Source organism: Lycorma delicatula, chromosome 5, assembly GCF_047948215.1.
Source record: "Lycorma delicatula isolate Av1 chromosome 5, ASM4794821v1, whole genome shotgun sequence".
Taxonomy (NCBI): Eukaryota; Metazoa; Arthropoda; class Insecta; order Hemiptera; family Fulgoridae; genus Lycorma; species Lycorma delicatula.
The window spans coordinates 179,419,588-179,446,849 of NC_134459.1; the positions used below are offsets into that span (position 1 = coordinate 179,419,588).

At 32.6% G+C, this 27,262-nt stretch overlaps 1 protein-coding gene across 1 annotated transcript in view; it reads left to right on the plus strand.

Annotated features, from left to right (window-relative positions):
• Window positions 1-27,262, plus strand: part of LOC142325641 (DDB1- and CUL4-associated factor 5) — a 53,846-nt gene that overhangs the window by 18,351 nt on the left and 8,233 nt on the right. Inside the window, exons 5-9 of the mRNA XM_075367656.1 lie at window positions 2,587-2,870; window positions 5,170-5,288; window positions 15,946-16,068; window positions 18,689-18,848; window positions 23,879-24,043. Of these exons, the coding sequence (XP_075223771.1) occupies window positions 2,587-2,870; window positions 5,170-5,288; window positions 15,946-16,068; window positions 18,689-18,848; window positions 23,879-24,043 (851 nt within the window). The remainder of the gene's footprint in view (window positions 1-2,586; window positions 2,871-5,169; window positions 5,289-15,945; window positions 16,069-18,688; window positions 18,849-23,878; window positions 24,044-27,262) is intronic.

Below are 27,262 nucleotides of genomic sequence, written 5' to 3' on the forward strand. Positions count from 1 at the left end.
AGTTTTGTAGCATATTTACTGTTACAGCAATAAATAAGATGTGAATAATACATAAATCCTAGTTAATTACAAATCTCATATTAATCAAGTTCTGATCATATATTGTTTAAAAATTGATGAACCCATTTTCAGGTTATTACATTTCAATTTTGATACAGCATATCTCATTCGACAAATCAGCTGGTTACATACTATTCATTATTATAGTAGTCCAAAAGTCAATTGATAAGTTGTCATATAATATAATTAATACATTCTTTTATAAATTAAAATCTTTACCTCATGTAAATTAAAAACACGATAATTTTTCCATTTTTTTTTTAAATCTGTTACATTATAATGTTGTACTATTTTTTTTGTGTAAATGTACATTTTTTTTTTACATAAATTAATTTATATAGTTTATATACATTTAATAAATTTTAAATTATTAATTGATAAATTTGAGTCTATCACAACTTATGAGTATTATAATCAGTAAGTTTGATTCTTGCTACAGCAAGTTGATTTTATATTTATCAGTAATTCAAAACTCTACACTTTTTTTTTTAACTTAACTGTTTTACTTTATTTAATTAAGTGAAGTAATAAATTCCATTATACAGAATTAAATATGTTGATATTACAAACTGAAGTGGTATATAAATTCACCCTAAATAAACGTTTATTATGCCAACAGTTTATTAAATAGGAATGTTGCAAAAAAAAAGTCCTTTGATTCTGGGGATCTAGTGTAAAAATTATTCTTTTGTTAACAAATAGTTGTGAAAAAATGCCATATGATGTCGGATAGAAAACAAAAGAAATATGATTAGAATTTTTAGTGATAGTTATAGACATGAATATATTTGATGACTCTGGAAATGGATATATTTGGTGTTTCCAGTATACGATAGAAGCCTGTCATCAGTGCACATAGAATTTGTAAAACCCAAAGTTTTTTTTTTGGTATTCATGAGAAGGGGGAATATCATTTACTTATGCCCCCAAAGGGGCAGTGTTGGACTTGCAACAGGTTCCGCAAGGTGTTATTAAAGTGCATATTTATATGTATTCCTGCACCCTAACAACTAAACCTAACCGCCTCACCAGTTCCCACTCCCAAGACCGGACTGGCAATTAAGCATTGCATGGCCCCAGGAGGTGCCATCGAGCTCAGGGGACCCAGTGTCCCCTTGCCTCATCACCACCAACCATCTGCGCAAGCACAGACGCTCAGTGGCTCTCCAGAGGGCTCTCCTTCACCCCTCGCTCTCCAGTCCTTATCTTTGCCTGAACACAGGACTTTGTAAACTGCTTTGTCATTCCAGATGCCTGCTGTTGGTGTTCTAGTCAGTTATGTGTTAATCTCCTGACCATTCTGTAGACTCCATTTCTTTTATTTTCAGTATGTTTGCTGCGAATCTAGTTACCTGCTCCCATTTCTTCCTCCCTTTCAACATGTGAGCTATTGTATCTTCTGGTTTGAGCTAGTCCAAGTTAAGACTTATGAGTAGCGACCCACCTGATCCATTGGTACGTAGTATGTTCCACCGTATCTACTGAGTCACAACATTGGCAACTAAAGGAGTCTCTCTTAAAACGAAACAAGTAAGCTTCAAACTCTCTGTGGCCTGTCAGGAGTTGGGAGAGGTAATAATCCACCTCCCTGAAACTCCTGCACACCCAATAATCAAGTCTCTGAATCATTCGTCTGGTCCATGCTCCTTTTGTGGATATATTATATTCTTCCTGTCAGTCGCATATCAAAGTTGTCCAGGCCTCTGATTTCACCATACCAGTATGGGTTCTCCTTAATATCTCTGTCTGGAGTCGCACCGAGGGAGTAACTGGTAATGACCTCAATCACTGCTCTAGAGGTAGTACAGTATACCGCTGCTACTCTAAGTTCAACCCTTCTCTGTAGGGAGGCCAGCCTATCCACATTCCTCCTCTCAAGAGCATCCCCCTATGCTGATACCGCATACATGATTATAGAAGAGACAACAGTGGTCTTCCCTTCCACAATTGTTATATAAAAGTATATATAACGTAATTTGAAAAGTTCATTGATCAATAAACACTGACTGATTTAAGTTAACTTTTTCTTAATGATTTAATAAGCGGTAGCATGTAGCTTTTCCGTACTTTTCCTGTTGATAAATATCCTTTAATTTTACTATACCATTTCATCTATTTAATCGGTCGTTGTCGTAAACTGAAATAAATGAGAAATGATTTCAGCCAGAATTTTTCTTTTGTAAGAAACAAATGACCTCTAATAAATATACTTCAAAATGTGTGAGATTTTGAATCGACATGGTCAAAACACGTTCTGCTAATACAGTATTGTTGTGAATAAGGCTGATAAAATCCTCACTTGATGAACATTTTGTTGGATTCACCGGTTGCAGTAACCATGAAAAAGTAATTTTCCTTCCATTTTTATTAGCTTGTATCTTTGCATCCTAAACTGCCTCTTGTAGTTTGAAATAACCTTTTGTAGAAATTAGAATACAGTGTTAAGTGAGGAATTACTATAATAATCAGTTTGTAAGATATTGATTAATTTTAATGTAAAATTTTCTTTCTGTAATTTTATCGTAGACCTTTGCTGAGATATGGCAGTCCTGATCCTCCGCAGAGTTGTATGAGCGTTAGATGGAACAGCAGTGGTTCTCAGCTGTTGGCGCTACGTCGTAGATTGCCACCAGTATTATATAGTGTTCAATCGTCTTCACTTTTGGCACAATTTGATCATCCCGGTTACTTTAATTCATGCACCATGAAAAGCTGTTGTTTTGCCGGTTATGATGATGAATACGTGTTGTCTGGATCTGATGATTTCAATTTGTACATGTGGAAAATACCATCTAGTCATAACACTAAAGGTCATCTTTTTATTAATTTTAAAGAATATATTTTTATTTTTAAATAATATGTACTCATCTGAGGATTTTGAAACAGGCGATTAAGATTTTATGTTAGCTCATAAAGTATTTCAAATTTTTGTAGTTGTAATTTCAACAAAAAAAATTACAGTATAACAATTATGCAAGGAAAATGTTCTGATTAACGATTTTAGTATTTAGATCAAATAAGAGAACTGATCATCTGCTTTTTGCTGGATATTCTAATCGCTTTTAACAACTTCAGAATGTGTTGTATAAGTTATTTTGACACTTCAATTTTATTTTTTCTCAGCTTGAATTCTGTGTATCTGTTACTGCTTAGGCTATGGTTTCATGCACAATATTTTACTAAATGATTCAATGATAGAATAAAAACTTTAAAATAATGGTATACTCTGACTTCTTGTATTGTAGGTAAATTGTATTCAAAATGAAACAAATTGGTTATACGTATAGTGTTCTGAACGATTTTGTTGCATGTACTGTAAAAGAAGTGTTATTTCTGTACGATCGTAGTGAAATTGAATTTTAATTCTCCAGTTGCGTCATCATTGTTACCTGTACATTGTTGTCGATGTCATCTGAAAAATAAAGTAAGTGGTTGTTGTTACATTCAATTATAACACTAAATTGGAAAGGTAAATGAAATTTGCAATTCTTCTTGAAAAACTGAATTGGCATCCAGATAAATTTGTTGACTACTACCGATCATCTATAAACTCATTTCATCACCTGTCAAAATATGAATATTATTATGTGGATTGAATGGGGAGATGAAGAAAAACGTCGGTTTAATTATGATAAGTATAATTTTTTTAATTTTCAATTGTAAATGTTATACGAGCACAGTAACATTGTAAATTGTAGTTCATTGTAGAAAAAATAAATGGAATTCAATAAAATAAACAAAACAAATTCTAATGTATTTCAGATATTGATAAATGAAACAGCTGATTCTTCAAATTCTGCTGGCAACATCAGTGAAGTAGATGAACATAAAGTATGGGAATAATTTGGAATTTCTGGGATAGATGATTAGGTTGTAAACTGGGAAAGTGTTTTTGAATATGGTATTTAGGATAGGGGATTCCCCTTAAGTTCATGTTGTCTGTAAATTTTTGCAATAATTGCAACATCTGTATTCGGAATTCCAATTTTTTTTAATTGAGCTATTTGTGTAATTTTCAGAATTAAAGATAACATAAATCTGGATTATCATCATCTTTAGAATTGTTTTTGTTGTTCATTATAATATGTAGCGCTTCAAATTTGAAATGGTTTTCTAATGTTTCTTTTCTTTTCTTTTCCTTGAAGCTTGGGAACTGGTAGAAGGCTTGATTGTATACTGAAAACATTGTTCTTCAAGAAGTGATAAATTCTAGTTGTCATTGTTGTATAATTTGCATTTGACAAATCATATGGGCACGGTGACCTTCCACTTTTGGTGATGTTTTACTGTCTATTTCATATTGCATCGTTTCACAATATTAATGTAGCCAGCGAATCAAAAAAAAAAGGTAGAAATAAAAACAAACTGCAATGCGGTTGTAAGTACAAGAGGAACTAGTTATTGCACAACATCACAAATAACGTACGTGAAGCTGGGTGGTATGATACTGATACTGATAATTATTCAAATTAGAAAAGGAACAAGTTGCGACCAAGTATGTTATGGATATGTAGATGTAATCTTAGTGTAATATATTATCGGACGTGGCATCACCTATCGCTTAAACTAATGTGTATTTGAAAATAAATAAATATTGTTGAAGTTTAAAAATATTAAAATAACATTATAATTTAAAGTATAGCTTGCCCACAGAATTACAAGATGTTTGATCGTAGCTTACATACAAATTTTTAGTTGGAATAAAAAAGTGTGATCTGTTAACAGAGAAAAAAATCTTTCCATAGTACACGTTCATTTCTTAACAAAATTAAGTAGACATTTAAATGAATACATTTATTTATTATAATAATTTTTTTGTTTATAGTTCCAGGTACTCATTCTCTTACATCCTGTCCAAGTAATCAATCATTTTATTGGTTTGTTACTGTTACCCATTAATTTTTATTCTCACTAATCTTTTAACATCATTTTTATTAATACACCCTATATCCTCAGGTATGTGTTTATAAGCTCTAATTTTAATTTTCTTCCATTGTTAAAAAAAGAAGAAAAAATTATAATTAAAGTAAGCAGTCTTTTCTCTGATTTGTGATTTCATCTTAATAAATATATTGTGGCTTGTTTATCTAACATAATGTTCTACATCAGGTGCGTGGGTTTCTTCTGCTCATGTTGTACTTGGAGGCCATAGGTCCATTGTTAATCAAGTACGTTTTAATGCTGATAATTTCTTGATCGCTTCTTCTGGTGTGGAAAAGTTAATTAAGGTAATTTATTGGTTTAATTGCATTTATTAAAATTAATTTTGATTTTAGTTAGTAAAATATGATAAAAAGATATTTGTTGAGTGTTTTTTCATTGGCTGAGCTAAGAAGGTAAGAATCAAAGGTCGTAATGCATACTTCAATGAAAGCTATTAAAATATTTTCATTAATTTTAAACAGCTCAAAATGTCAAATCTAATTTTAAACAGCTAAAGATTTGTTTTCCCACATTGTTATGAGCGACGAAATATACGAGGGCTAAAGTAAGGAACGTTTTGGAATTTTAAAAAACCAAGTACAAGAAAAACTTTTTATTATATGCATGTGAAAGAGGGACTAAAATACTACTTTTCAACATAATCACCATACAAATTCAGGCACTTATCGTAGCGGTGGACAAGCTTTCAAATTCTTGTGTCATAGTATTCTGCCGCCTGCGATCTCAACCACTCAGTGACGCACCCAACTTGCACAAAATTTGTTGTAGCCTAGCTTCTTTTCGTCAACTTTGGAGACCAGATCGTCAGTCACAATGCTCGGACGTCTACTCTTCTCTTTATCGTGAACATTTGTTTGGCCATTTTTTAACTGAATGCACCACTTCCTGACAGAACTTTCACTCATTACGTTGTTCCCCTACACTTCACACAGTTCCCGATGAATTTCTATTGGTTTTAAGTTTTTTGCCAACAAAAACGAATCACAGACCGCACCTCACAACCGGCGGGATTTTCGATTGCAGCACACATTTCAAATTTGTATATAAAAAAAAATGGGCAGTGCGGAGATGTTCCCGTTATCATGGCTGGACGCTGACTGAGGTGCCGAGCACGACCACACCAAAATATACGCGATTGGCGTGCACCTGACGGCGTCAGGTGGAAACGTTCCTTACTTTCTGAATAGCCCTCATAGATATCCTACACCAGCACAGAATCGAAACAATATTTGATGCAGTGTCACCATTCAAGTTCCCCAAAACTGAAAAGGTTTAAGCAATTTCCATACTTGGGTTGAAAAATGTTGACTACTGTTTTTTGGGACGAAAAGGGTGTCATTTTGGTTGATATCGTGGATCAACAATTACAGCTGACGTGTACTGCAAAACGCTTACCAAACTGAGACGTGCGAACCAAAATCAATGATGCGGGGGGAAATGATTTGGCGTAATTCTCCTTCACAACAATGTGCGTCCTCACACCATTGCCTTAACGAAGAAGAAGATTCAAGATTTTCATTGGGAACTTTTTGACCACTCTCTATATAGTCCTGACCTTGCACCTAGCAACTACTTCCTCTTGCATTTGAAAAAGTGGCTTGGTGGGCAATGGTGTGAAAAAGACGAGGAACTCTAGACTGCCATTGTCAACTGGTTCAGTTCTAGATGGTGAACTTGTATGCAGGGGGGTTAAAGAAACTGGTGCAGCGTTATGAAAAGTGCTTATAACTGAATGGCGATATATGAAAAAGTGAAGTAGATATGTGTAAACTAAAACTAAGTGAAAACCTTTTCTCACGAGTTAATTTTTTTTAATGACCAAACGGGGCCCATACTTTATGAATATGCCTTGTAGTAATAATGTAATATTAGTGATAAATATAACATATAGATATATCTGCAGCTGTGTTAAAATTAAAATTATATTGATTTTTTTTCAAGAAAAATATCAGTAGAACAGGTGTATTTAATGTTTCCTACTGCAGATTACTTAAGAAAGTTTAAGTTAGTGGTTTTGCATTAACTATTTATTAAGTTTTTAAATTAAATAATACTACGCTATATATGTATATATATATATATATATATATATATATATATATATATATAATTCAAAATACAGAGATCATCCAGGATATTAAGAATGTTTTTACCTATACTGTATTCAGATAGCTTATAGAGTGAAGAATAAACAAACTTTGTCTTTGTGTAAGTTCATCATGATTCTGCTGAGTCACATCCCTTCCATCAGTGCTGATTCACAATGCGGCCATATCTACATACAACAGTATAATCATTACTCTTAGCTGCCATATAATTAATCTGTTAGTGTAACCAAAAGTTTATATAATATTGTCTTCTCAGTTCTATTAAAACACTTGATCATTTCATATGATCACTCTTGTTCTCGTGTTCAATTTTTATGTTTCTGTTACTTACTTATTTACTCTAATGTTATTTAAAGTTAATGTAATGCAATTTTTTTAAGTTTACTGGAATGCGAGTGTAGTGTATTCCTAAATTTGTATCTGTACAACTTGAGTTATACCATTATTTTGACACTATGTCTGATACCAATTCAACTGATAATAGGTGACGATAGGAACATTTTCAAAAAAAAGCTCAATATAAATAATAAACTCCATCTGAAGCAAAACAGCAAAAAATTGAAAATAAAATTTATAAAGGTAGTTGATTCATTATACTAAAGAAGATAAGGAAAAGTAAATGGCCTTAACAATTTTTTTATCAGTATAACCAAATGAACAGTTTTTCTAGATTTTTATTTGTCATAAAATATGGATAAGCTACTAAGATAAATACCAACCAATAAAGTGCGTCATTTAGCAAATCCTACAAATCTGAAGAAAATCGAGCAGATTGACCAAATGAAACACTATAACAAACATTTTCTGGGACAAGAGGCCTTTTACTTGTTGATATCATGTCAAGTGAATTAATTGTATAAGTGAAAATTTACAGTGTTACTGTAAATTTCTCTCAGCTGGCTCCACAATTCAAGTTGTCAAACAATGTTTTATTGTTTTAAGATAACATTCATCCACACTTAGCTGCAACAACTCAAACACTGTTTTAAACATATGGCAGAAAGTATTTAAACATACACCATACAGCTTTGAGTTAGCCTACTGTGATATTTAGTATGTTTCCTAAAGTGAAATAATTTGTTGATAATAGTCATTTGGGGAAAATGAGGATGACACTAAGTGACTGTCAAGTAGCAGCAGATTTCTAATAATGGAGTAGAAAAAAATTTATTTTAAAACCATTAAATATAAATGACTCTATTTCAAATTAATAGAGCTTTTTCTTCTGAAGGTCTTTTGGAGCTAATTATCAGCATCTTCTCCAGGAAATATCCACTAACACTCTTTTTAATGATGCAGTCTTAAAAACATTAGGAAGCTGTTAAATAAATAAATAATCCTTTTATTGCATAAAAAACAATACAGAATTGCATCACAATCATCAACAATCAATAAATAGGAAAATGTAGTTAAAGTGTACAGAAATAATTAAAATTTTAAAGTCCTTTCTATACATTCAGTCGCCCCGTTCAAACATACAAAACGTATCATTCAGGCACAATTCACATCTTTATGATATCAGGCTCTGCCCTTATAAAATTTTGATTAATTATTCAACGCCGTAAACACCAAAAGGCGTCTTAGTCAAGATTCAAACCGGCTCAGAATGGAAATTTGTTTGAAATCCTCTGTGAGCCTATTAATTTGACACCAACGTGTGGTGGCAAACGCTCGAAAGCCACTGTTCTGTGCTGTTGAGCACGCATGTTGCCCCTTACACTGATATAAAGATGTACATCTCTGTTCTGCACTAAATTGCATTTGGAACAGCAATACACCACAACATCCAAGATATAAAGACAGGGCAAAGTCAGAAATCCCAGCTTCGAGAAGGTGTCCCTATACGACTCTCTGAATTTTAATTTTGTGATCACTCTAACAGCTTTCTTGTACATCTCAATTCCCCCCCGAGGGGAGAAGATCCCGCCTCGTAGCGTGTCAGGTCGCTACATCACCCTCCCTGTTCCTTGCCAGTAATGGCTTTAACGGAGGACATCTTCTTGCTCTCAAACTGTAACACATTCCACAGTGTACAGTAGTTATTGGTTTGATGTGGAACATCTTTGTTTGAATATTGGAATTACTCTAGCTGTTATTAAGCAGTCAGCAAAAAGTCATGTTACAAAGGATAAATTGATCATCTCTGTAAGTGGTTTTATGATGTGCTCATAGCACTGCTTTGGTTTTATGATGTGCTCATAGCACTGCTTTAGCAACCACACAAACATGCCATCAATGTCATATGACTTTTTCAGAGTCAGCTTTTGAATAACATGTGCCATCTTTGCCTTGTCAACAGGTATAAGAGCCATGGAAGCAATTAGTTGTACAACATTAGCTAAATTGGGACGAGGCCGAGGATCATTGAATGTTGAATCATCTGAAGTGCCTGAGGCAAAATAATTTTTAAACTCATTTGCAACTTGTGGGTCACTAACTTTAGCATGGCGATTTGTTGAGTTGGAGTGCGTACTTATTAAGAGGCAAATAAGTAAATATTGGTTGTGATCAACCTAGCTGTAAATCTAAGCAGTCCTCAAAGTTGTAGCTGAAGTGGGAGACTAGAGGTTATACTCGGCTCCTGAATGGACCAAACCTGAGGTCCTCTGGGACATTTAGTCTCACTGTTAGCACTTCAATTACTAAAATTTATTGATGCTGCTGTGGCTTGTTTTAACTGAATTTATTAATATGCTCTTGTGGCATAATTACTGAAATAATCGTATTGTAAAGTGGATACATACAGTTTAGGTGGTTATAGAATTAATAAAGTTTAGTGTGTGGGCCCTTTTATCTTCCACAGGTAGGCTGTTAGTTTAGCAGTTCCTGAGGGCTATGTGGTAGATGTCTTCTTTGAAGACAAACCTTGACTAAGGAAGGAATTACTGATCTGAATGTCTTTCGAGGCATTTGTATCAGTGGCATCTCACAAGGCTGACTGATGTGTATGGAATGTGATCAGTTACAGGGCAAGAAGATGTCCTTCGATTAAGCCACTCAGGGGTAGGAACAGAGGGGGTGGTGTGGTGACCACACACGTTACCAGGTGGGTGTTCTTGTCCCTCAGAGGGGAATTGAGATGTGAAGGTTGGGCTTTCTATTTTTGGTTTTCCATTAAACTCAACCTCCTGGGCATAATGGTCTGAAATGGCTGTTTTCACCACCGAAACCAAGGAATTTGGAATGTTTGTTATGGCATTGTTGAGAGCTGTTCTTGATCTGGGCATCACTGTAGTTGCCTTGTTTACAGACTAATTAAAATTAAAAGAATTCAGAATATTGTGAAATCGCAGGGTGAGGGGGTCAGTGTGGCTTAATACATCTATATTGAAATTACCCATTAAAATGGATTTATTTCTTTTCAAAGTGAGAAAGTTAAGAGATTTTAGTTTATCAAAAAAAGAATTTGTATTTGATAGATGGTTTGGAGATCTATACAACCTCACTATTACCACTTTTCTGTGGACCTTGGTTTGGATTTTAATTGTACAGACCTCGAAATCAAGGTTAACAAAGTAGGAGATTTTCTGTGGTTCGGATTTTAATGAGTGTTTTACAAAAATTGCCACACCTCCCCTTTGGTGATTTTGTCGACAAAAAAACTCTGTTAGATTGTAATTTGGAATTTTGAAGAATTGGATGGTTTCTGATGTAAAGCCGCTTCTGAAATTAAAAATATATCTGGCTGAAGCTCTTGGCACACTATCATCTACTCATCTTCCTTATTAGTGGCCACTTGAGCATTCTGATATAAAGTTTTGAATTTTGAAAAAAAAATAATCTTGAAGTACAATATAGAGGATGAACCCGAGGTTCTTTGGTCTAACTTAATTTTATACTCTTTCATCTCATACTCCCAATATTGAGAAATTCCACATCTTTATAGCGCTGGCAGAGTTCCTCAATGTAGTTATTAACCAGGGTGACGGTCTTGTAGATGGGACTGTCGGGGACTAGGTCGAATTGTGTTAGCAGAGACGAAATTAGGACTGTGGAGTTACTACTACACTTCTTCATAAAGTCTTCCGTATGCCTAAAGATGACATTTTGCCTATAAGCAGAGACGTCATTGGGCCCAACCACTATTGCAAAGCAATGGTCCATTGGGGAGTGGATTTTGATTCAAAGTCCAGTACACCACCCCCAGGCTTGCACACTCCACTAACTCCCACTTCTATAGAGAGGGATTCTTTCATTATTGTTTGTATGTGTCTCACATGACTGTCCCCCAACACAGTCACGTTTTTGAAAGGGATGCTGATTTTTTTGGTTATTTTGTATGTTGTGAATGTCTTAACTTTACTAGTTTTCTGAAGTCTTTTTATATTACCTTTTTTAATCGTATTGGTGGTTTTCTTTTTCCTTTTTTTATTTACTACTGGAGTAAATTCAGTTTGGTCCGCTCCCTTTAAACCACCTACCAGAATTATTTTTCAAGCTCAGTATTGATGTCGTCTTCTGTTTCACTCTGATAGATGTGTTGATGTGCATGCTTTTCAAACTTTTCATTTCTTCCTCCAATACTGGAATTGAGTTTAACATATTTTTTGGTCTTCTCCTTTAACACTGTATGTTTGTTACATGGAAAATTTGCTTGCATTCCATGTTGACCAACATTCAAGTAAAATCTAGACCTGGACATGCTGTGGCAGAAGAAATGTCACATCGGGTACCACAATCTGAGGTCACAGAGGATTGATTAGCCTACTGGTCAGTAGATGTCACACCACTTGCATTATTTATATTTGCAACAAAGACCTGCCTGGTCAGTAAATTGAAGCAGCCTGATGTCAGACTCAATCAAGTGGTCTAGCATGTTACGGAATTGTTCTTGTAATTGGTGGATTTCTTCCTTTAACTGTTTATTTTGTACAACTAAATTACATGAATCTTCCAAAATAGGAAATGAAGGAGCAGTAGTATCCTGAACGAACCGACTGTATTGTCAGGTGTGGAGTGTGGTTCTGCTAAAACTGGACGATAAGTTGTTGTCGGTGTAACTGTAGATGATAGATAGGGAGGCGAGGTAGAGAATGCTGAAGACTTGGTGAGAGACTGAGTCAATGGGATGGCTATCAATGGTTGACGTGAAACAGGTGGCTGCGCAGGAGTCGCGGCAGATGAAGGACGGCTTGGGGCGGCTGGTGATGCAGAAGACAATAATTGGCGACTGTAGGGTGATGCTGTATGCGTGTTTGATGCAGCAGGTAACTGCGACCTGAGGGTGGCAGGGTGAGGGCCAGTGTGTTTACAATTATTCGCTAACACTGTGTGTATTTGCATTTGTTTTTATTGAGCAGTGCAGTTCTTTCCCAAGTAGCACCATGAGATGACACCATTTTTAGTATTTTATAATGCTTGTATTTGTGGTCGCTAAATATAACACAAGGCTTGCCCGTTTTAGTTTTCTCAACTTTTTACCAAAGTAGAGTCATTTTTACCAAGTATAAAATATTAAATTTTATTGCACTAAAAGTTTAAATATATGTGAACTGTGCGTTTCATAGCCAACTGATAGAAGATAGATAGTAGGCCTTATATGATTCACGAATAAAAATATTATAAATGTATCGGTTTAACAACTAAAATAGACTTAATAGATAAGGAATGTTTATAATCCACTCGGTTCATTCATTGCATGCCTATTATCAGCAAGACAACCATTCTATTATCAGCTGCTCCCATTAGTTCCTTATCTCGCCCACTGGTAGCGTTTGCTTAGTCTCAGAGTAGCTGGTCGGTGTAATATTAATTTAAGGTTTATTGTGCTGGCTTTCTGAATGCATAAGAAAGATGCGCAGTGATTATGGCATTTCAATTGTACGAAGTAGACGGAAAATAAAAAGAGAGCAGTCTAATCCTGAAGTGTACAAACAAAACTATGGTACAGAATGAACTTAAGTTAATTTACAGTCACCAAAATCTCAGTCGTGCAAAAGCCAACACATGTAGAATGAGCACTGTACTTCAAAGGTGATATTTAAACATGATAAAAGACAACATAAAAAAACACTGAACTGAATTATTTATATTATTCTAAGAGAGCACAAAATTCATGTTGTTAGTGAGGCCAGTCAGGCTTACTTAATTGTTATAAGTATGTAATTGAATGTTATATTTGATTTATTCATTCATTTAATGTCTTGTTTTATCAAATTCATTGTATTTTTAAATGTTCTACTGTTTAAATGTTTTAAGGTCGTTGTTTTTATATCCTACATTTAAAATTTGCATCTTTTGGTTCATCTTCAAGTGATTTTAAAGGCCTTTTTTCTGTTGTGTGTTCATGTTATGTCCATTGCTTCTGTGGGTGAATGTGTTTGTATCCAGTCTAATGGAATATTTAATATTTAGTTCAATCATCGTAGTTAAGTTTATGTACTCCTGAGTTGCTGTATTTATAAATATGAGTTTTTATTTTGTTATACGATATGGAGTTGTTTTGAAAGCAATACAGTAATATTTTCACCTGAAAATGTTAGCAATTTTAGAAAACTGTTGTTCAATGTATTCTGCCACTTCCAGGTTTTTTGTGGTTTTTTTTTTAGTGTGTTGTCTAGGTGTAGATAGTGTAGCCATCAATCTGTGCTAGCTGCCTTGTTTTATTGTGTTTAGTCCTCGGTGTATTTTTAGATGGCAAAGTTGGTTTGTATTATTGAGTCATGTATAAGAAACTACATGTTTGTGCAATTTGGTAAGATTAAATGTGTTGTGGTTTAGTATTTCAGTTGATGATTTTCAATATATTTTGAAGTATGTTTGTTATCTATTTTGGATATGATGAAGTCAAGAAAGGAAAGTGATTTGTTGTCTAAGTTACTGTTTGTTGCAAATAAATAGGGTGTAAATGAAATTGCATGTAATTTTTTTTTAAAAACATTTATTAAATTAACAAATGCAACATAGGTATTATTTAGTTACATATTAAAATATGTAAGGGAGTTTCTTAACATTTTATGATGACCACTATTAACAATGCTTCGTGATTCTCCAGTAAAAAATGTGCTGATAGTTAGTTCCAAAAGGCTTTGGAAGAGTCGGTTCCATTTCTTTCAAGCGAGTTACTTAGTAATCATAACACTTTTCAATTATACTACTTTGTTAAATTTTGATAAGAAATAATAAAATTTTGTTAAAGTAAGCTAATAAATATGTTTGTCTAAACAGTAATTATGCAGAAAAATAATGTTTGGTTATAAATATGGTACCAAATAAATGTGTTTTGATTATTACTTTGATATAAAATTATTACATTCAAATTTTTTTTATTTTTTGAATGACTAGTTTAATGGAGATATTACATATATTTTTCTAATTTATTATAAATCTAGTTTCTATAACAGCACTGTCCGATCTTTTTACAACTACGGGTGCATCTGAATGATTACAAAGGTTGCGCGGGCACCAGGATTCATTTCAATTACCTCTGCACTACTGCTGCTACTAACAAAATCAATAATTATAAATTATAATAATGATGAAAATATATGAAAAACAAAAATCAGTTATATTTACTCAGCACATAATTAATGTGAAATTTGGCACTGCATGCTCACTGCAAATTGAGGAAAATCTGGTATATAGCTGGAACAAGCTGCTCTTAACGCGTCATCAAGGTCTGTCAGGTAGGATTTGTACTTGTTTTTGATGATGTTTATCGATAAAAATGCAACTTCACAAACATACGTTGAACTAGAGCACGAATACATTTTCAGTGCAACACTAAAGAGAACGGGGTATTTTTCTCTGTCCACCAGAGTCCATATATTGCTACATGTTACATATGAGGATTTTAAAGAAAGGTCTTCTTGAAAATTTAAAATTTCCATTTCTAATTCTTCAGTTTTATACTTTCTGAATATTTCACACACCATTTCCAAGTTCATTAACATCAGTGAAAGCAAATGGATTATTGATAGATATCACCGGTTCAAGTTATGTAAACAGGCTAAATCTATTGCCAAATTCAATCACAAGAGTTTCAAGATGCTTGAGATGAGAGGAAAGATCAGACTCGCCATCACATACAGTTTCTAGAATCAATTTAAAATTTGGAAAGTGTGAAAACGAATTTCCGTTTAAATGTATAATCCATAACTACACTTTCTTTACAAACACATTTATAACACATATATGTAAAATATTTCCTTACAATTCAAAATTTAACTCGTTTAATTTTGAGGTGATATCTGCTAGAAAATAGTATAAATCTATAATAGTATAATACTATAAATAGAAAATAAATCTAGTAGTCATGATATGTCAAGTTCATGGTAATATGGTCCAGGAGATGATTTCAAAAAAGACAGCAGAATCGTTCCAGTGTTTTACCCCTACTAAGTCATCTTATATCGACATGAAGAATTACATCGCCGTACCGAGTATCTGATATATTCAAAACATTTTGAAACAATCGATGATGTGTAGCAGTCGATCTGATATAGTTTACCACACAAGTTACAACTTTCATGACATGATCAAAGTTTAAAACTTCCTTTGCGCATAAAACTTTCTGGTGGATAATGCAATGATAAGAAATAAATTTTGGAAATGATTCATTCTTAGCACAAAGAGATAGAGATCCATTTTTCCTACCTATCTTTGCCCCATCTGTTGCTATAGCAACAAGCTTTGAAAGCGGAAAGTTACTATCTTTTGATAACTTTAAGGAATGCTTTAAATATGTCTACTCCCCTAGTTTGTTCATGAAGTTCTACATAATTCACATATTTGTTAGGTGATGACTGTTGTATATTAATTGTCAAATTCTGCCAAATTACTACATCATTAATGTCTGATTAATGTATATGCGTATTCTTTTTACCGATTGCAGGTCTGGAGTCCATTTCCACTTCCTCTTTCATCTGGTGGACTTGAGAAAGATGTCATGTCTAGTAAAAAGCGAAAAGTATTTTCACATGAAGAGTACATCAGTTTAGTTATGAGGAGCGGTCAGGTATTCATATATTATTTACTTACTTTTTATAATGTATCATCGAACCGTAGTCGCACAGATTGTATGTATGTAGAGAGATTTGGGTATTTGGCTTTCCACGATAAGTTTTTGGCACCAGGCAGGTGATTGTTATGTGTTGCCGCTTGATATGAAACTGAATATTTAGTTAGGCAATGAATATGGATATTTGAATATTCATATACCACACCTACTGCAGATTCAGTAACTAAAGGTCATGTTATCCTTTCCACAGAAACAATGGCTGTCCATTAAAAACCAACTGAACACAATCTGCAATAAAAACTCAAGCGTAGAAGAGAAAGGATAGATAGTGAATCTGGATAGTCTGTCTCATGTTGTCCTTACAAAAATCAAAGTCTCATGTTGTCCTTAAATCAAATATTCCAAGGTCCCTTCCAGACTATGGGAATTTATTTTCCCAAAATTTGTATAGATGATTGTACCAGCACCCAAGCGATGATTGATTTTGTGTTGACAAATGTACGGTACAATAAATTGCTAAAAAGCCACCTGACAACCCAGGCTCATGCATTCTTAGTATTCATATTCATTACAGAATACTGCATGTTTTTCTGGTTTATTCCTGCTAACTATTTTTCTATGTACTACTTATGTTCATCGATTTGCTTATCGATTTACTTACGTTAATTCATTTAAATTAAAATGAACTATTCTTAAAACTATTGTGGATAAAGACTTTGAGTATTTTTTTTTTAATTTTGAATTTTCCAGTTTTAACAACTGCTTGTTTCGGAAAAATAGAATTTAAGAATATATCTACTGAAAACATAACATTTAGTTGCTCTTGTGTGTTCAGTTTTACAAAATTTTTAGGTTTTTTAAAATATCGTTTGGTTTTTTTTACTTTCTCATCTAAATAGCACTATAGCTCTAGAAAGGAAAGCATTGTAATCGGCCCACAGGATACGCAGTTTTCACCGGATCTTGATGTTTTGACACCTAAGGAAACCAAAAAACCAGATTGAAATTTTCTGGATGTAAATTTTCATATGTACGTGTTGGCCTCTAAAACACCTTATATCTCCAGAAATGCGGGACTGATTTTGATCAAACTTAGATTATTTCTATATATATGGACATTGATGTCGTTAAGTTTTAAACTTAAAAGGTCAAGGGAGTGAGGCTGTAGAGCAAGGCTACCGATAGTATCTTCAGATTTAACCTAATTAAGGTCATATTTTTCTTAGGACATTTGTTAACGATTTAAAAATAACAATATCTAGAAAAACATTTTTTGCAAAATTGCACCCCCACCCCAAAAAATGCTGTTGTCTACTATGTTGTGACATTACAAGTGAGCAGTAGAATTAAATGAATGAATAGTATTTAAACTTTATCTGGCAGGGTCTCAAACGATCGCCTGATTGACTCGGTACATGGTGCGTTAAGCCTCGTGGCTACACCAACTGCCAACTGTACAAAATTTGTTCTGTGTAAGTTGTAGAATTACATTAGTTTAGTTAGTGCCGACTATCGGCGCCACTAGTACCACCACACCTCCATAACTTAAATACGGTATGCACATGCGTTTTAGTTAGAATTGTTGAATTAAATAAACAAAAAAATTTTATATTTGAATAAAATGTTAAATATTTTAAGCTAAGTTGTGCTTCAGAAACAACTGTGTTGTCGGCTTTTATTTAGATTACATTCAAATTTAATGGTTATTTGAATATGCTTACAACATATACATATACACACTGAGTATTCATGTATTTGTTAATTTTTAACTGTTGTGAGTGATATGCATATGATATGGTTTAGTGTTTTTAATTTAGAAAATGTTTTATTTTTATAGGGTAACTGTATTAGATAGATATTCATTGTTTTTTGTTTGATATTTTCGATTAGTTTGAAGCGGCCACTTTCTTAGTCAGATACTTTTTGAACATACCTCTTGTACTCGCACACAACCTGTGCATGTGTGTGGGTGTGGGTGTATTTTTTCTGAAAAGCCTCAGATTTTTCTTGATCGTAAGTCATTTTTAACACTGTAGTCGGTTCTGCTGATTACAAAATATTAATTGATTATAGAAATATCTTGTCTTCTTTGTAATATCATTTTGTGTTACCTTTTGGTGAATTTTTTAGCGAGTTTAGAAATAATCACATATGTGTACGTTATTTTTAATAAAAAAAAAACTGTATAATTTTCTGTTAATAGATTTGCAAGAATAATTATTCATATTATGAATCTGTAATTTTTAAGACTTCTTTTTCTGATTTGCCTCTGGAACCATCATAAGGTATTATCAGAGGGTGAATGAGGATGATATGTATGAATATAAATGAAGTGTAGTCTTGTACAGTCAGGTCGACCGTTTTTGATAATTTTAAGGCTAGTTGATAATGACTTTTATACAAGTGAAAGTAATTAATTAATCTAAGTGTTTCCTTCATCTATTGAAACTCGCTTTAAAGTGGTTGGATTCTAGCGTGAAATTCTTTTACAACCGTAAATAAAAATGTTGAGACCTCTGAATTCCATGAGAATTTTCTTGAGTAGTTATATAAACTTTGAATTCTGATTTTATCATTGTTTTTAAACGTTTTCTTGCTGTATTTTTTTTTTTTTTAGATAATTACACACGATTATAGTCAGGAATCCACCAAAGAAGATCCAAGAATGATGGCATTTTTTGATTCATTAGTTCAAAGAGAGATTGAAGGCTGGAGTTCAGATGAATCTCGTAGTGATTCGATGTCTTCACCGCTGTTTTCAGATCAAAGTATATCAGGTATTTAATCTTTTTCTGCTGAAAATATGTAGTATCTATTGTTTATTAATCAGAATCCATTTTTACAGTATCCAGTGATCGTGTTCATATCTTTAGAACATGACATCTTTGTCATTTACCTATTAAATGACAAAGTAGAAAAACACAAAGAGGAAGATCGTCTAAATAAGTTACCCAAAAATAAATATTTTAATTATGAATAATCATACCTTTATATTATAAAAGAGAATCATGCAGTTGTAATTTGTGCCCTCTATTCCTTGCTACATTGAATTAAGTTTTTATACCAGGCGTCGGCTAAACTTAAGGGACTGATTCAGAACATATAAATAAATAAAAAAGTTTGTGAGGACAAATGCGCCCTACCTCACTTCATTTTCCCTGTGTCTGTCACTTTGAGCTTTTTCAATGAAACTTTATATCTTAAGAATGGATTGAGATCTTTTAACAAAATCTGATGTACATGTACCATCAACAACTTCCATACAGTGCCATACAAAATAATTAAGTTTGAAAATTCTGAAATGGCAGGCCATTTAAATTGTTTAATAATTCTGTAATTATTAGCGTCATCAAAATGATGTTTTACTATATTAAATGTTAAAAATTTTTATTGTGAGCAAAATGACACCTCATTTATTCAAATCGGTTTATTAATAGCTGAGATATGGTGAAAATTATTAAAGTGTATTGCAAGAATTGTATGTGAAAACAGGTACAAAATTGCCAGACTAGACAATTTGAACCCTGATTTTAACAAATGAGGTGTTACTTTGTGTACAGGGATGGGCTGTTCACATCATAACAGCATTAGATCTTTTTTGCTGAATCTGAACAGTAAGATGTTAAAAGCATCATGTTTATTTTATAAAAAAGTTATTTATACTCTGTATTCGTATGACAGTTTTTTACATTTTTATTTATAAAATTGACTTTTTTGCATTTAATACTTTTGTTTTTTTCTTAAATGTTTAGTACTTTCACTAAAATCATTGCTTCACAAATAAATTTTGTACTTGTATGACTTAAATAAAAGCATACTTAAAAATATTAAAATTATAGTGAGGTTTGTTTACCATTTCAGTCACTGATATAAATCAGTGTACATTTTATATTTTGCAGGGCAAAGTAAAAATTCTTTATATCAGTAACTGAGATGAAACATATCTCTCAAAAGACATAGTTCAAAATATTAAAATTATATTTTTAATTAAGTTTTAATTTAATCCTGTGTGTAAAAATATGTTTGATGAAGAAGAGATCTCTGTGAAAGTATTAAATAAAACAAAAAACAAAACCAGTGAGAAGTAGCAATTAATATTATATGTTAGATGAGGTTGTACAGAACATTTCTGGCCTATGCGTACAGTAACAGTACTGTACAAGACACTGGAGCTCATTACTCTTAAGCCTATTCTTTCAGTTTACCAAGTGGCATCATATTATGTACAAAAACTCAGTCTAGAAATATAGTGTATAACCTTTTGTTATTACTTTTCGGTGATAGACAGTAAGTTGGAACAATGGACCTTCATAAATGTTTTGTGTGAAACTTGACAAATCAACTACTATTACTGTTTGAGACTGCTTTGTGAGGATTTTAAAGAAGGTTTGTAAGGTCAAAACAGGTTTTTGAATTGCATGCCCATTACAAGGTACCTTCCATAAGCAAAATGCCAGAAAATTAGAAAAAAATTTGGGAACTCATCCATGAAGACTGTTGCCGAACAGTCTATTAATTGTGTGACATGGTTAAAATGTTATGGTATCTGAAAAAAAAAATTTAAGGTGAAAATTTAAACACACGTCATGTTGCTGCAAAGCTTGTCCCTTGGCTCTTGTCGCTTATTAAAAGCAACAGTATTGTTGATGTGTATCATGCATGAGCTCCATGACATTGCTAACTCTATGTTTAATTCTGGGGTTGTAACTGGAGATGAAAGTTGGATTTATGAGTGTGACCTGGAGACAAAAACCTAAGCCCCACGTAGGTTATGGCCCTCTTTTATTGCATGCAATGGAAAAACCTGCAGTCTCCGAGATCAAAAGCACTACAAAAATACATGTCATCATGTTCTACATCAAATACATTCACCAATAATTAATCCCTAAGGCAATAATTATTTTTAGATTTCACTTGTTCATTAATTATATTTTCATTACTGTTTTTTTTTGTTTATATTTTTATGAGAGTATGGATTTAAATTTATTTTTATTATTAAAATGCTTTCTTGGCCACCGGGCTGATCTAATGGTTGGTTAACTTGTCATCACAAATCAGCTGATTTTGAAGTTGAGAGTTTTAAGGTTCAAATCATAGTAAAGACAGTTAGTTTTATATGGATTTGAATTCTAGATCATGGGTACCGGTGTTCTTTGGTGGTTGGGTTTTTTAATTACCCACTCATCTCAGGAATGGTCAACCTGACATTCTACAAGACTACATTCATACATTTCATTCTTATTCATTCTCTGAAGTAGAAACAAGAAAGAAAATGTTTTCTTATTTGAAAGCGCATTATTTTCCTGTGACAAGCAAAATTAAATTTTTTTAAATCATTTACTTACCAAAACATGGTTTCATTATCTAATAATAGACTGTAATAGCAGCAGTGTAGTTAACTTTATTTCAATCACTAAGGTAGTTAATATACAATTTTTAATCAATTTTGTATACAAGTGGCCATTCTGAAGAAGTGAAAAAGCGCTAAATGAAATAACAAATAATAAAAAGTACTAAAATTAATAACAGTTTGTTTATATTTATACATAATTACTATTATTTCACATAGCCACTATTTTGTTATTTTACATATTTCACTCATATTTCTTTTTAAAAAAATTCCCATCAGTGATTTCAACTATCTGTTTATAGCTTTTAGGTAGATTTAATAAGAAAGCTACCTATTGACATGGGTATCATGATTCAACTTCTGGAAATTTTGACATATCTTTGTGTTTCACAAAGCCATAACCCCCAGATCCCAAAACCATATTCGCCTGCCGATATTAAATTAGGCATATATGTGCTAACAAGATATATATCATTTTCTTGTGGACACGATAACTGCCATAATTTTGTGCCAATCACTTTCAAATTGATACATAAAATATAACAACCCTTAATCTCGGTCGAGTTCATTAATGGATAAAATCAGACTATGGGGATGAAAATGGGGACTTTAAAAAAAAAAAATATCGCTATAACTTTCTTATTAAGTAAAATATAAAATTTGTTTAAAGTTGTTACTATTCTTTGGATAAGGGCTAAAACTTATCTAAGTAAAGTTTTTTGATATCACCAACCACTGACCCAGAGGGGTGAAAAAAATGTGGTTTGGAAGATAAAAAAAAATCATACCTTATGTAATAGACATAGTATTGAATCGGTTTAAAGTGGTCCTCTAAACAATACAAAAACTTTTGTCTGAATAATTTTTGATATAACCAACCCTTACGACAAGGGATGACCAAAATATTGCTGGAATTGTAAGAACATGGGGCTTGTCGTATGCTAAACATGCAACCGTTGTCGTATAGAGTAAATTTGAAGTTTTTCTTAACTTTAAGGTGTAAATATTTTTTATCCCCTACATTTCTTTTCCTGTTTAGCCTCTGGAAATTACCATTCAGGTATTACTTCAGAGGATGAATGAGAATGATATGTATGAGTGTAAATGAAGTGTAGTTTGTACGGGGTTTCAGTTCAACCATTCCTGAGATATGTGGTTAATTGAAACCCAACCACCAAAGAACAGCGGTATCCACGATCTAGTATTCAAATCCATGTAAAAGTAACTGCCTTTACTAGAACTTGAATGCTAGAACTCTCATCTTCCAAATCAGCTGATTTGGAAAGGCGCTTTCACCACCAGACCAACCTGGTGGGTGTTTTATCCCCTACTTAGCTCCGGTAAAATCTACCTCCGCCTTCCGGTATGCCGAAAGGGATTTTTTTACTTTGTCAGTTTCAAATCTGATTTGAAACAGTTTGTTTTGTTTGAAACATTATTATATTATTTTTGTAAAAATGCTGATTACTTGATGCAAATTTAATGACTACTGTTACTTGATGACAGTTATTTAATTATTTGCTGAAAGAAGTTTAAGTTGTAAATTTGATTGCGTGAAATAAAAGAAAGATTTATAGTGACACTTAAGCATTTGATTTGCTGCAAGTGATTGATTGTTATTGTACAAAAGAAAATTTTACTAAACATCCCTTGACTTTTTGTTATTTTGGTGAGCTAGGAAATAGGTCTTTAAATTTGTTTAAGTTTCATAAAGAAAGATTTTATTATATGATAACCAAAGTTATCTTATTTAAACCTCTTTGACCTTAGGGATTTAAGATGCCAACATTATATCAATTACTGCTCTGCAATTTTCAGTTAAAGTATCATAGATTTGTGTGAAACATTTATAAATCTAGAAGATTACCCAAACTACAGAGCAGTGATTTTCAAACAATTATTTTTTTCTTTTTCAATCAAATCTTTGTGTCATTACTATAAAGGAGATTACTATTTAATTCAAGAATATTCCCTTCTTACATCTCAAAACAGATGAAACCACTCCAAAGATTGTTTTCATTCACCACATTTTGGTCCAGAAATTCTGCTGCAGAATATATCTTTTGCCACCAAGAATTAAATTACATCTTAATCATTATGTCTGCATTGTAATTTATTTTAATACTTTGTACATACCTTCTTGACCATTAAAAAAAAAAAAAGGTTTACTTAAAAACTGCTCATATGTAATTGAGCAATATTTAATTGATGGTCAGCTCTTTCCTTTTACAATGTAGTTGTGATATTTTCAGCTAATTGAATGGGATTCTTAATTCCAGTTTTGTGTGATGATCAACCAGCTGTTATATTTTGAGGTTTGAGTTTTAGTTATGATCTTATTGTTTTTTATTATTATTACTACTTTTAATGTGTTGTAATTAATCTTTTTTTTTATTAACATTTTAAAATTAAATTAACTAATTCAACGTAATTTAGATTTAATTAACATAATTTTAGATTCATCAGGGAAGCGTGATGATGATGATGATGATGAAGAAGAAGAAGGTGATGACGATGATGATGATAATGGTGGTGGCGGCGGTGATGTTACTGGTGATAATGGTAATAATGAAGTAGAATTGAATGATGTAAGCGTTAGTAATTCTAGAGGAAGAACTGTTGGTAAGCAAACTTCTGTATACAGTTGTGATTGTTAGTCATATGTACTGGTTACCGCTCTTAACAACATTGTTATGTGGTGGTGATGGTAACCACTACCACCACACAATGTTAGAGTGAAAAATGGCTGTACTACAGCATCAGCATCCTGTCTTGTGTTAACCCTCTTAATGTAGACAGTAAACCAGCTCATATCAAGCCACACATTAATCGCTTGTTTGTCATCGTCATTATAAAGTTACTGTCGGGCAGCAAGGAAATTTTTTAGCTACAAGGACAAGTGATAGCGGGGCATTGTTCAATCTGTATTGGGAATGATTGAACTGTTCCTGGTTAAAGGTCAGGAGGAGATGTTGCATTATGGTGTTAGTATGTAGGCAAGCGTTATTTTGAATTGATAAAATGCCCAAATAAAAGCAAAAGCCACCTTGCTTGTTCAAGATTGAATGATGAATTTTTTTCAAATTTTGCAATAGACTTCTATTGATCAAGGCAAGAAGTCGATATGTAAAACTTATTTTTTGTTCCAAAAAGCTACTTGCATGATATGAGTTTGCATTTTGTCTTTCTGAACAAATAAGTATGTCACTATTTCGTAGATGTCCCTTCAGGCATTGCATGCAACAATGATGTCTCATTTCTAATGACTAAACAGCTCAAGAAGTCATCGTGGTGTTCTCTGTACCGAATTAAAAATTCCAAAGTGTTGTCATACAGTTTCATTTTGTGATATTCCATAAGCATTTTAGGCACCCAGTATACACACAGTTTTTTTATTATTCAATTTCTCAGGCACTATTTCATGCAGAAGCAGATGTGAAATTTCTGGAAAATTACAAAGGGATATGCGACTGTGAATCGTTTGTTTTCTTTAATCATGTCATCAGTTACACACACCAAATCATCAGTAATAAAAAATGATCACCCTCATCATGATCAGTAATAAAAAATGATTCATCATCATTTTGTCCAAATTGTAGAATCATTCAGTGCATTTTCTCTACAAATGTCACAAATCTGACTGTGAATTTTAATTGGTTTTATGTCTTTTGCATTCAAGAAATGAATCGCTGACCAAATTATACACGTGGCGGGTGTAAATTCTTTTCTTAAACTTTATGAACATACACTAAGAAGCATACAGACTAGACAACTGAAAAAGAATGGCATCAATCTCATCGTAATAAGCCAGGTGATTCGGAACATAGCTTGTGACTGCAGTGGCAATGTTTAGAAACTAAACTCACTTTTTGGACACGCCTTGTACATTAATATTTATGGCATCAATCCTTTCTTTTCAACAGTTTTTTTTTTGTGTAAAATCTTGAAAGGTTTTTATATTGCTCTATAATAAAAAACTTTTCAAAAACTAATTTGGCATTGTTTTTCAACTTTTTTTGAACTAATTCCAAAATTAATTTTTCCTTCACTTGCTAACGTATGTTACTCAAAAATGTTTAATAATAAAAAATTGAAAGAAGGTTATTGTTATTATTCTGACTTCACATGAGGCTTCTTCATTAGTTCAGTTCAACAATTAGTTACAAAACTGTCTGAACCACTCAAACTCCCAACCCAGATTGCTCATCAGGACTAACATAGCACATGCCCTTTATATGGAATTAAATAAACATTGATCTCAAGAAAACAGTTATAGCAAGAAACATCCCTTCTGTAAAATTTAGGGGACAGGATTTCCATCTAATATTAGAAAAATGTTTACTAGGTAACTTTTATAAAAAAATATTTTAAATAAATTAAAAATTCTTGAAGTTTGTTAGATATTGATTCAATATTATTGTTCAATAGCATTTAATTGTTTCAAGACAGCATTTAATTCTACCTGATTGATTGGAGAGTCCAAAGTTTTGTCCATCCTAAATAGTAATGCATACGCGACTGGAACAACCCCCCTTTTTTTACTATCTTGACCACTTTTCCCAGGGGTCAGTCCATTTGAAGTGTCCCAAAAAAAAAACATAAGCTGGTTGCTTAACCAATTAAAAAAAAATTGAAACTTATCCACTTGTTTCCTACATGTCTCAGGACCGTAAAACTAGTTTTTTTTTTTAATTTTTTTATTTAAGCAGTTTACCTGTGATGGCCATTTTCATTACAGTGCACACAACACCTATTTTTGTGATTGTAAGAATTTATGGAAAAAATCATAACTAAAAAACTATTGGTCCTGGAAGGATGAAGCAAAAGCAGTTTAATCATATTTTCTCAAGGTAAAAAAATTGGTTCAGTGATTTATTTACCTATCTTTCTTCTTCGTATGGGAAAATTACCAATAAAGTTGAACATGAAAAACTGTGAAATTTCACTTTCTGTAATTTTTTTCAAGAGACAGGAATGGCATACACAGTTTGAATTATTATTTTTTTTTTATATCTAGGTATATGTTAGTATAGTTTTACTATAAATAATATTAATGGTGATATACTTAGCCCTAAATTTTTATGAAGTTTTGAAAACTAATAGTTTTTAAAAATTCAACTTTAGGCTTCAAATTACTCTGATGGGTCTGGTGATAGAAATCTCAAATTTGCACAACTTGCAGTGTTTTTGTAGACATTTATGGCAAATAAACAAGTTTCTTGTGTATTGTACTAATAAAAAGTTATAACCTCTCAAAATCATGAAAAACTTGTTAAAAGCAGTACCATTTGACTCGCTAAATAATTTCTCCAAAGGGAGGGGGGTTCTTTTCTTCTTTGCCTTTACATTTTTTTATCTCTATGTTGTTGAAGTTGACGTTCAATATTTTTAAAATAGTTTTTTAAAATTATTAATGATAAGGTCATGATTTAATGATAACTTAACCAATACTAGTAACCTAATACAATTTTGATTCAAAAATGCTTGTAAAACTTACACAAACAGATTTCAATGAGTAGCCTACATCTTTTTTCAAGAATTCATTTTTATTTTTTATTGGTTTATTTTTGTTAATGCTATCGAAGAAAAAATAAATTGTTGCAAAATTTTAATTATTCTTTAATGAAATAGTCTGTTTTTTTAGCAACGAGGGTTTATTATTTAGTGTGGTTACCAACAGCTATATCTCTTCTGATAATTCTCTTGAAATTGTGTGAGAACGACCTGTCACTGTCGTTAGTTCAAGTGATGTCAACTTTCTCAGGACTTTGCAGATCGGTACCTAGACTTTGTCTTGTTGAGACTTTTGAAATGATGTGTGTGGTCCAGCTGGATGGAAAA